At 47.6% G+C, this 12,374-nt stretch overlaps 1 protein-coding gene across 1 annotated transcript in view; it reads right to left on the bottom strand.

The window, feature by feature from the left end:
- ELAC2 (elaC ribonuclease Z 2) overlaps positions 1-12,374 on the bottom strand; it is a 972,577-nt gene that overhangs the window by 780,844 nt on the left and 179,359 nt on the right. Inside the window, exon 7 of the mRNA XM_069654514.1 lies at positions 2,117-2,263. Within this exon, the coding sequence (XP_069510615.1) occupies positions 2,117-2,263 (147 nt within the window). The remainder of the gene's footprint in view (positions 1-2,116; positions 2,264-12,374) is intronic.

The following is a 12,374-nucleotide window of genomic DNA, read 5'->3' as shown; positions in this document are numbered from 1 at the left end:
CTTCCCTATTGTTTCAATGCACTTGCACTATCTGATATATTTATTTTTCACATTCCGATTTGTTGCAAGGACTTGTAAGAATGTAACTATATTCTCCTCTGTTACCAACCTCCTTGAAGCGCTTTGAAACACATTGTGTATAGGCGCTATACAAATAAACAATCAATATAATACAATACAACATTCTAGATCTGTCTCACGCTTTCTTAGGAGAACCTTACCATTCTGTAAATAATATGGAAGTGCTGACGCTCACATACAGGATATCTTACCATTCGGTTAATAATATGAAAACATATGGAAGCATCCCCGCTCCTCCTGGGGCCTCCTAAAACGAGATTCTACCATTCAGTACAGACCCAACTCCTACTTAACGTCGCTGAAATACCAGGAATGCACCTTAAAGAACATGTAAATGACCGTATGAGAGGCTTCTATAACATTTTTGAAAACTTGTTTGTCACATTGCATAAATCAACACGTTACAAATACAATGAATTTCGTTCACTTGCACAGTTAACTCCACTTTAAAACCCCCACCCTCATGTCCAACTGAAGTGATGGGAAATCGCAGGAGTCAGACCTGTAAATAATGTCTGCATCCAAGTTTCTAATTGCCACACCTCTCGAAGTCAGACAACCGCTGAATATGAAAAATCTCTAGTGAATATGAAAAATCTTAACCTAGCAAAATGCTTTGCAGCAAAATAAACTCACCACATTAAATGTTTCCAACACGAACAGAGAGCCACGGGAACCTAAAAGGGATGAGGCCACAACACGAACATAAACGGGAAACCAACAATGGCCTCAACACAACATACCACTCCCACCCAGGTTATGATCCTAACCCTTCCTAAAATGGCCACAAACGGAGAAACCTAGCACAATAACAAACCACAGGCCTAATACAACACCTACCTCTACCCACGGAACCCAACCACAGTCCGTTCTCGTGGATCTACACAGCTTCCCAAAGCTTGATCCAATTCCCTGCACATGCCTCAATTGCCGCCCTGTGGTGAACTCATTCGAAACTGCTAGAATTACCTCATGGCTGCATAAATGTTGCCTTTCCTCACTTTGCAGGGAGGGATAGCCCTCCAGAACGCTGTGCACCGGGCAGCGGCCGCACATGCACCAACAGCCATCCACGTGACTGGTGCGTGCTGTCTTCCCCTCCGGTGATATCACCATTACAACAAAGGAACTGGTAGGGGAGGTTTGTCCTGCCCCCTGCTCAGTGGAAAACCCATCTGCCACTCTTCTGTGACACAGTAAGGGAACTCGTGCAGGCAGTACGTCCTGCTTCCTCGTCCGAGGGAAACCTCTCTGCAACTCTGCTGCCTGGCTCATGCACCGGTTTCTAGCATGGGTGCCATGGCTGGCTCATCGCCAGCTCCCCTGGCGACCGCAGGGACAAAACACAGGCAGCACAGGATTCCGGGACCCTTGCCATTAGGCCCGGGCAGCCGCCAGTGTCGGTGGACTGCCGGGTGATGGTGTCTGTTGCCACAAGGACCACATTACGTATTGCTGCAAGCCTTCCCTCGCACTGGGTACTTTGCCAGGGCTCTGCGCACAGCTACTCTCCATGGCTGGCCTCGCATTCACCTTCTGGGTGTGGGGAAAGCTTGTGGGGGCAGTGTCTGAGGTGCTGCAACCCCCCCCCCGCAGCAGTCCTCACATCTTGATCCCCTAACCTTGGGCTGTCATCCACTTTGCCAGTGAAATGATGGACGCTGGACTATCGATAAGTCCCAGCAAGTTTTATTGTCCTTGGTCTGGAGCTCATTCAGGGCCCATGAGACAGCAGGAAAGGTAAATAGACGGAGACCCCATGTATAAACGATGGACACTGCATTCCCCACACCCATCCAGCCAGCCTCTCTCAACCGTCCCTTTGGAACACAAACCCCTACACTCCATGGAACCAGAAGCTCGGACATCACCACTTTGAGATGCACGTCCCATTACAACATACCTCATCTTGAGATCACAAATGTGTATGCCTCAGTCAAAAAAAATGTAACTAGTAGAAAACGGCTTGCTTTGTAAGTATGTTTAAGAACTGTTAAACTGTAAAGGTGCAATATTGTCAGCAGATCATTATTACTTGTATTTTCAGGAGATTCTGGCTTCTTTGGCAGATATGCTGCATTTTGATCTGAAAGTTGCGGCTCTTCTCTGGGCGACTGTGGCTTTGGGCTGCCTCTGCGAGGTGATCTTGCGGGGCTTTTCACGATTTCACTCGTCTCTGTAGCTATGCCCAACAAAGAGAGGATTAGTCATACGTACCAAACCCACTTTTCACCAGTAACGCTTAAAACATGTGATACAAGCAACACAAAGAACACAAGTACAGACTACAGATGCCAATATTTACTGGAATAAAAATGAATATGGATGTAACAAAACCATTCACTACAAACCAATATTTTATATGAGCTGATCCAAACGGTCAGTATATAACTAAAAACAGTCCCCACATTCATAACTTGGCTGTATGTCCTGCGTTGCTCAAAGCCTACAGTTCACTACTAAACTGGTGCAACCATGAAGTGGGACTGGAAACTCAACAGTAGCTAGTGCTCTGGCAGATTTTGTGATCTTAGTGTTGACACGCTTTGTCCTCGCAGCTTGGTCAGTATTATTACGGGGGAAAGACAAGTCAGATTTCCCAACAGGCATCATACTGTACCCAACTAAACGTTCAGGGGCTGACAATTTTTGTTACGTACTTTGGACAAATAATCAGAATTTACCAAAAATGCTGAATTGTTTCCATGTTTGGGTTACGGCAGCTGTTGGACCTACATTAAAGTGTTGAATTGTTTTTCTTTTAGAACACACTATTGTTTTTCAAACGCGCATAATAGTCAACCATATAGCGCAATTTTCACCAACCAGCCCCCCACCCCTGTTCGCCTCCAAATCGCCCCCTCAAACTCGCACCACAATCCCCGGACCTGCCCACTCCCACCCCATTTCATCTCCAGAAGGCATCCGAGGCTCAAAACTCAATTGGCCTCAATCCATTTGGCCCCAATTGTCTCGATTATATGCTGGCATCCTGTGTCTCTATACACCCTTCTCTCCATTTTTGCACACTTATGGATACTGGGTGGGGTCATATTTCCCCAGTCCCCTGCCAGGATTTCCTTCGCCACCATCATGGCTGTCTTTATCAGACACTTTTCTTTCCTCTTATATCCCATATCCCCCCACGCGTGCAAAAGAATTACCTTTGGGCGCTCTGGAACTGGTTCGCTATGGATAGTCGGTCCCTTATCCACCCCCAAAAGACATGCATCTTGGGAACTCCAATAACATAAAACAGTGAGCGCACTCCCAGACCACACTTAACATTAGGGGTCCGATGCCCATACAATGAAGGCAGACGCTGCAGTAGTACGCCCTATGCAGCACTTTGTACTGTATTAAACGCAGTTGCATTATGCTCCTCCTCCTCCTCCTGCTCCTCCTTCCTATTTTCCCTTAACTTCACCAGGGGTTTGGACATATGGTTGTTCATCATCTGATAGAATTGTTATCGCCTTCCCCTTAATCTCGTCTTACAGGAGGTTAGCTTCCATCAGGGATCTCTCCGAAACATCCCATCCCTCTCCCATGACATAGCACGCCGCAGCCTGGCACAGGTGAACCTATCCTTGTTTTACAAGCCAAACCCCTCCTGTAAGCTTGAAAATGATGCAAGACTATCCTGCTCTATATCACATCACTCATCTTCCAGATCTCTGGCATCTCTTTTGCGCTCCCGCTTTATACACCTCAGGCAGGGCTAAGTGCCCCCAAAAGAAAGTCTCTTTGGTCACTAACCCCACCCCATGACTCTAAGACCTACCGTATGCAAAGCTAATGTACAGACCCCTAGTTGTGTGAACCCCGTATAGCAACTGCATATGAGGCCATGACCCCATCCTTCCCAATTCCCGTTCTACATGAGGACAGCCCTGCCCACTCCAAACATCCACTAATTTTATTGCCATAATATGGGTGGCCCAATAATAATGCTGCACGTTCGGGATCCCCAGCCCGCCATCCCATGATAACCAACATAATGTTTTTAATGCTATCCACAGGGTTTTATTTCCCCAGATCTCTCTCTGCAATGACGCCCTTACAAAAAACCCCGGTCGGGACCTTCACTGGCGTATTTTGAATGACATACAGGAGACACAGCAGTGCCAACATTTTGAATACATTTGCCCTTCCTACCATTGAAGTCGGGAGAGTAGCCCAATGCTTGGCATCCCCCTTAAGTCTATTTAGGACCCGTTCCAGATTGTTACGCATGAGTCCGGCTGAGAGTCCAGTCTCTCCTGAGTCCCACGTTTCTTTTTGCTGGAGATGTATCCTGTGCAAAGCTGCTGCGGTGCCTTTAAGCTGAAAGGAAAGTCCATAAAGACTGGAAGTGGTGCATAGCGCCAGCACGCAAGTCTGGCTGAGAGTCCAGTCTCTCCCCAGTCCCTCACAAGTCACTACCGGGCTCTGCAACTACTGCGAGAACTCCAGCTTTACTATGTTACTTGGCCGCTGAGTCAATGTAACATGTGGAAACAAGAACTCAGCAGCAACGACGACTGCGATTAGCCTCACAGAGACAAAATGAACGACTTGATTTTCAAGGTGAGTGAACAGGCTGTGAATAACGTGGATGAAATGCTATCTGATTCAAGGAACACTCTACACACACTGATAGCAAAAGACAGATACAGACATGCGGTGCAGAATGTGGGGAGAACTGAAAGTGATAAAGAAACCAAATTTACTACCCTTGGCGGAACTCCTGCAGGCTGACACTGTTTCCATATACTCAAGGGTTCATCTGCGAGAGAGTCCTGTGTCGACACAGACGGCTTCTAATGTTTACAAAGATGTTAATGATCATAAGGCAACTGAACAGAACACTCAGATCTGTGAAAAAGATTGTGGAGACTGTGAATGAAACTGGACCCGTGACAGCAAGAACACCAAGGCGACTTCACGCCACTAGCCTGCAAGCTCACATTACCTCACTGGTGGCAGCCTATCCTAAGAATCTAATGTGCACAGACGATTTGGAAAGAATCACTACAACAGAGTGCGGAACGGAGCGGGAAGTTAATAATATTGACAGCAAGCATCATGAACAATCTGCAGTGGACTCGAGGCGATCATCAGCAAAGAAAATGGTTAATTAAAAGTGCTCTTACCTGGAAACAAATCAGAATTCCAAGACTAAAACAAGACGTAGCAGAAATGAGGGAGCGTATCTGTGAACATCACTTGCGTTTCTCTTTCGAGAAAAGGTATTCTAATAAAGATGTGAGTAACTGCTACTGCTGTATCCAAAGGAAAAATGGACAATTCGTTACATCCCTTAAACGTTTAAGTGATTGGAATGACGATTTGAATGGCAATGAAAGGGACCAAGGTCAAAAGGCGGAAACTGCGAACGCTGACTGACATTCTCTGGCAAACATCAGCAATATGCACAATGACAATTGTAAAGCAAAAAACCTTTCGTCTAGTGTGCAGTGCTCGCCGAACTACTCGCCATCAAGTAATAATTTGTCGAACAACGAACCAAACCAGCAAGGACATTAAAGTCCGCAACTCTCTAGTGAGGCAGTGCTGCATATTCACAATAATGGAATCGCAGCCCTTACAATTTCGCTTGCCCCTTTTTAAAAGCTCTCTGAAGATATTCATAGCAGTTTTAAAGACCATAATACCTTGCTTGCTATGATCCATGCCAAACTCAACAACTACATGTAGAAACTTTTACAACTATTCCAGATAGACTCGACATCGAGGCAGAGGCTTCTGCGAGGTGGCAAGCCCACTTAAGCGACATGGCACCGGGCGAATACATCGAAAAAACCAACATGATGGATGCTCTGTTGGAATCCATGAAATGGATGAGAAAATACGCAAAATCAAAAATCAACAAACAACTTACCACACGAACAGCTAAGCCACGTTATCATACCGAAATCACAAGAACCAGTGTGACAAAATGGAAAAACATGCTGCAAGTACTTTCCAAGTAATCTTTAGAAAGATGTGCCCTTGAAAGCTAAAACCAAAATATGTATCCCAACTGGAGATCAGAAGGTATGTGGGCAGTTGAAGTGGGCAGGAGTTAACATACAGTTTTATTGTTAAACACAGGGTGTAATCCTCAGCATCTGCAAATATTGGGAGGTGTCAGAACTTTAGGGCATCAACACTGGTGCCAAAAATCTCCCTGATTGATGAACTGCTCTGTGATTGCTGTAAGATTGACTGACCATCACATTTAAAAGTGAATGACTTGAGAGTAAACAATTATACTCTGATTTTGGTTGGAATCACGGACTACAAGGTTTGAGTCCTGCAGATAAGCCAGGGAAGTCCGAGCAAAGCGCCAGACAAGAATAGCAGTGACAGACCCAGCTTTCCAAGACTACAACACCAGATCCCTTGTGTCTAAAACGTCCCCGGAATCACCAGAAGGGAGAACAACATCTAACACGAGATAAAAGACAGCGATCGTTGCTATTGGATACTGAGCCAGATCCACTCAACCACACCTGCTTGAAGACACACGCACAATAAAAACATTTAAAACACAAGAACCCTCTAAAAGGGGAACCAAATGATTTTTCCATCCTGATGAAGGCTGCCTAAAGCTGACCATGTGTCAACTGCTCCAGAGGCCGAAACACCTGTGTGTCGACAAACCAAGAACATGAGTAGTGCTAAAAGTACACTACATCTATCGGAACAATCACGAGAAGAAATGTAGCTAATCCTATGAAAGAGTTAAGCCAGTGAAATGAGATGCGCTTCACCCGTTTTGAGTTAAATCAAATATACATGTAATGTATTGCATGTACACCTGTGTTACTAGATGCGTGAGTTTGTGCACTGTAGGTTATAACTTCTGAAATTATAAATGTGTAGTGTTTATAATGACATGATTGAAAAATAAATCGAATATGAATCAATCAGAAAGTATTTGGAAGGGGTGTATAGTATATTCGGAATCGCCCTGTCCGGCTGTGTTACCTAACAGATAAGCCAAGGGTCCATACAGCATACGCCTAGCAGAAATCAATCAGCCTGGAAGGTATCCCAGCAGTGCAATAGGGCATCAGGCAGGCAGCACGAGTAGGTGAAGAATGAACGTGATGCTGCTTTAGCAGACCGACCTGCAAAAGTGCAGAGATTGGCATGACAAGCTGGGGAGCAGCAGCCCTTGTCCGCTGGCCATCCTTGCATACCAGGAGGGCTGGTTAGCACTATTTGGGCAACTTCAGTACAGGGATCACGATTAGTATCAGAATAAATTGTACCGCTTCTGCCAACAATGCCCCTGTAATGCAAGGCCGCCAACAGGAAACGCACCTCTTGCCAGTTGACTTTGGGCGCCTACGCTCTCGGCTTTTTCCAAAGCAATTTTGTGCATCAGGGAACACAAAAAAAGGGGGCACAGCACTTCTCTTTAACCCCTTAAGTGCCACCGAAGAGCCGGCTCGTCGGTGGCAATCGCTCCAGGTTGCCACCGACGAGCCGGCTCGTCGGTTTAGGCACTCTGTTTTGCTCGATCCTTGCAACGCAGGATCGAGCAAAACTGTAATCCAACCCCTGGGCTTTGTGAGGGGGAGGTACTGCCAGGGGGCTGGATTACCTTCAGATTCACGTCGGCGTGCGTAACGCACATTGGCGTGAAACTGAAAGTAAATTCCCAGCAGCAGCCATTTTCGGCTGCTGCGGGGAAGAGAGAAGGTAAGAGACCTTTTTGTTCCGCCTCGATCTCCGGCTGCATTTCAAGCCGGAGATCGAGGCAGGTATCGTTGGAAAGGGGAGATCCTCCCCTTTCCAACGATACCCATTGTGTGGCATCGCTGCCCACGGATCGGGTGCAGGGCACGCGATCTGCGGGCAGCAATGCCACCGGATCAATACAGATCCGATTGTGACGCGGGGGAGGGGGAGCTGCTTACTAGGTAAGTGGCTCCCTTCCCCCCGTGGCCCCAAAGCATGGGGCCACAGCACCAGAGACCCCTGGGGGCAGATGATCACTGCCCCCAGGGGTGAAAACAAAAAAATAAATAAATCTAGGGATGGGGGAGGTGGGAGTGGGTTTGGTGCCCTGGGGCCCACTAGACCACCAGGGATATGACAAAAAGTGGTGTCCCTGGAAAGGGGAGGTTCTCCCCTTTCCAAGGACACCACTGATATAACACATTGGTGGTCAGGGATCAGCGCAGAGCGCTGATCCGTGACCAGCAACCCACTGGACCACCATTGATTTGTTTGTGAGTGGGGGGGCTGCTTCAAGTAAGCATGGGGGCACATGCACAAGAACCCTGGGGGCAGATGGCTGACCATCTGCCCCCAGGGAATGTAAAAAAATAAAAATAAAAATGCTGGGAAAAGGGGGTGGGGGGCCACTAGCCACCATGGATTTTTTACTGATTGAAAGGGGTGTGGCCTCCCCCCCCAACCGAAGTAGAAAGGGGGGCACCCCTTGTAACCCTCCCTAGGGGCATACATCTGCTCCTAGGAAGGGGTATCTGACCCCAGGAAGGGATGCATGAGGTGGGGACCTCCCTTTTGGTCGGGGTGGGGAGTGCCTCCCCGTTGCAGTACAACATTCGCTGCCAATTAAGGGTGCCCCTCAGCCCCCCCTAAAAAGCAGCCTACGATTTTGTATTTTCTTTGTTTATCCAACTTCGCTTGGTGCAGATGGCCACATTAGTGTGCCAATCTGGCCCCAGGGTGCCCAAACCCTACTGCCCCATCTATTGGGGGTCCTGCCCCACCTTTTGTGGTGGCCCTCTTCCCTCCCCCACCCCAAATGGAGGGGGGTGTACCTCATGCAGCCATTTGTAGGAGGTCCATGGAGGCCTGCATGAGGTGCCCCTGCCACCCATTTGGGGTGAGGGGGGAGAGGGCGCCCAAAAATGGTGGGCAGGCCCCCCAGTGGGTGGGGCAGTAAGGTTTGGGTACCCCAGGGCCAGATTGGCACACCAATGTGCCCCTCTGCACCAAGGCAAGTTTCGTAAACAAAGAAAAAAATGGAAAATGGTGGAACGCTTTTTAGGGGGTCTGTGGGGCACCCCAAAGGGTCTGGGAAGTTTCTAATGGGATGGGGCATTGACCCCCTGCCCCCCCCCCAGCCGCAATGGAGTGAGTGCCATGTCATGTAGCCCTCCCTGGGACCAGATATCTGCTCCTAGGAACGGACGCCTGAGCCCAGGGAGGAGTGTAGGACAGCCTCCGACCCCCCCCCCCCATATTATCTGCCCCTGGGGAGGGCTACATGAGATGGACCGCCCCTCCAATTTGGCAATGTGTGGGTTCCCACGGGTGTCCTCTTTTGGAAAATGCGTGGGGTTCCCCATTTTCCTTGCTGGCGTCGACACCCTAGGCCCAAATCTGTAGGTTGCCCACATGAACAAAATGGGCAGTGGCGAAAGGCTCCAGGGTTACCCTTTTCCTTTTGCGCCCCCGGTAGGTGCACCCACACATGTGAGGTACCGTTTTCATCGGGACACGTGTGGGGATGCAAGAAGGTAGGCCACGTGTTGTTGGCGGTGTGTTTCGGTGGGTGGCCAGAGCGAAAAGTCTGAGAATTGTCTGCATTTCCAACCAATTTCAGAGACATTTCCCTGTGTCCACTCACCGAAACACGTCTCACAAAACAGTTGATAACCACATCAAAATAATTTTTCCACTCAACCTGTTCTTGAAAGCCAGGAAATCGGGGAATTCAGCACATCAAACCATTCGTTCCTAGCTCTTACAAGGCAAAAACCACAGGCTTCTTTGTACATCATTTTATTGGCATTTTTTGAAAAAATGCTACATTTTTCCCCTTTTTTGCTTATTTTCTCTCACCCCCCTACAGCAACCTAGGATTCCTGGGTGGTGTTACGACCGCCTACATGTGGGAAAAAAAGGAGCCAAATTTGGCCAAGATACCTCATGTAACAAAAAAGTTACAAGCCATTGAATGGCCACATACCGAAATCACCAAAAAAGGCCCTGGCACTGGGGAGAAATACCCATGGCACTTAAGGGGTTAAGAAGGGGTTAGATCCCCAGATACTAGATACAAAACTCTGCCCGGATGGCCGATTTGCTGCCGTGAAGTGCCTGCTGCTGGGACAACTATATTCCTTCTTATCAGTATACACCCCGAACATAGGTCAAGCCGCCTTCTAAGAAACTCTGAGCACCACCCTGTATTCCTAACTGGAGGGTCAAATTATCATTGACGGCCACTTTAACGGAGTCCCGGACCCCGCAAAGGACAAATCCCATCCGCCTTCATCCGGAGACTTCACTTCAGCACTGGCACTCCTACAGCTGTTCAGAACTCTGGAGGTGGTAGACTCATGGAGAGTATGCCACCCCTCAGGAAAAGACTGTTCTTTCTACTCCTACGTCCATAGGACATTCTCCAGAATAGACCTCCTCTTGGTTTCCCTCCAGATACTCTCATTTGCCAATGATGTAACCATAGGCCTAAGGATTCTGTCTGACCATGGCCCAGTGACCCTGGAAATCAGAGTAGATGAATCATCCCATTCAGTGAAATGTAGATGGACACTATGATCCAATACTTAACAAGATGCCGTTCAGGGACTCAATCCCAACTGCAATCAGGAATTTCTTTAAAGAAAATCCCACAGCGGACAACTCCCCCGCTAACACCCAGGACGCCATGAAAGCGGTCATACGCGGAAATTGCCTAGTCTTGTGCGGGCATAGCCTTCCACAAGACTAGGCGACAGACCCGCCTGCCCCTCGAGGATGACCTCCGGAAAGCAGAGAAGATCCAAAAAGAAAAAGGATGGTCCCCAAGAACACAACATGCCATTCGCACGGCACAGAAAAAGATTGAAGCCCACTATGCCGAACACACAGCACATCAACTCGCAAAAGCCAAGCAATTCTACTATGCCAAAAACAACAAAGCAAACAAATTACTGGTGGCCAAACTTGCTAAAGCGAAACAATACAATCATTGGACTGCGGGATTCTCAAGGCAGAACGCAATACGCCGAGCAGGACAAAACGCCTGGCAGCAGATCATCTAGCACAGGTAATGACTGCCCTGCCACGGGACCTGGAAGAACAAAAGGAATACCTACGAAAAGCAGCACTCCCCCAACTACCAAACTCAACCCGAGACATCTTGGACGCTGCGATCTCCAGTGAGGAGGTAGATGAGGCCATAAAATCCCTCAAATCCCGGGCCCCTGGCCCTGATGGCTACACAACCAGGTTCTACAAGGTCTTCAGGCCCAAGCTACTCTCCCATTGGTGCAGCTATTTACCTCTTTCAGAGACACTGGTGTCATAACGCCCTCCATGCAGGAGTCAATCACAGTACTTCTACCTAAACCCGGAGGAGACCCTTGAAATCCAGCCCCATATAGACCTATCGCCCTACTCAATATTGACGTCAATATCTACTCCAAGATCCTAGCAACACGCCTATCCCACATCCTACCAGACATAATTCAACCCGACCAGAGCGGCTTTCTGAAGAACCGGTCTACAGCCGACAACATCCGCAGAGCCCTGAACCTGGTGGACCTGGCTTCCCGAGATTCACAGGGAATAGTACTCATGGCACTAGACGCGACCAAAGCGCTTGACAAGGTGGACTGTGTAAGCGACTTCAATTCAACACTACAGCTAAGTCAATGCCTAGTCTGGGATGCTGATGGAAGCCCTTATTGATGTGTTTTTATGTCCAGCTCATTTACTCTGGATGACAACCCTTATATAACACCCCTCTCTCAGAATCCCCCCGACCCCGCTGAGCCAAGAAGTAGGTTTGTTTTGCAAATTTAAAAGGTTTATTTGAAAATTAAACAATATATATCTATCACACTTTTATAGTAAATTAATATTTGATAGCACACTTGTGAGGATGATAGTGATCAACAATGGATAATGTTAGAGTGGTACACTCTTTTTGATGGCTTAGAAGTGATATAGAGAGGATGAAGTAGCTGAGAATGCTTTTATGGCTTCAAGGACAATGCAGTACAGAAAATAAACTTGATATGACTTCAACAAAAGACAATGTAATCACTTTTCTTTGACAATTCACCCCCCCCTTTATGCAAGGTAAAGAGATGGGAGGAAAGCACACAGTTCTCAGGAAGGCAATCAAATATAATTCAGTTCCCCCCTAGCAAGCTTAGAGGAAAACAGGTAGGAGTTTTAAACACAGGGAAAATCCTTTTAAATGTGGTGGCAATGAAGTGAAAAATATACTCAAATTGCTTTTAATTCCCTATAGGAGGTTCAGGGTGAGTGAGAGATACTTAAAATTAATTCAGGATAACTTTAGCAATGCT

This window comes from Ambystoma mexicanum, chromosome 3q, assembly GCF_040938575.1.
Source record: "Ambystoma mexicanum isolate Mex_15411 chromosome 3q, UKY_AmexF1_1, whole genome shotgun sequence".
Classification (NCBI taxonomy): Eukaryota; Metazoa; Chordata; class Amphibia; order Caudata; family Ambystomatidae; genus Ambystoma; species Ambystoma mexicanum.
The sequence above is the reverse complement of the archived record's forward strand: the minus strand, read 5'-3'. Positions and strand labels throughout refer to the sequence as shown.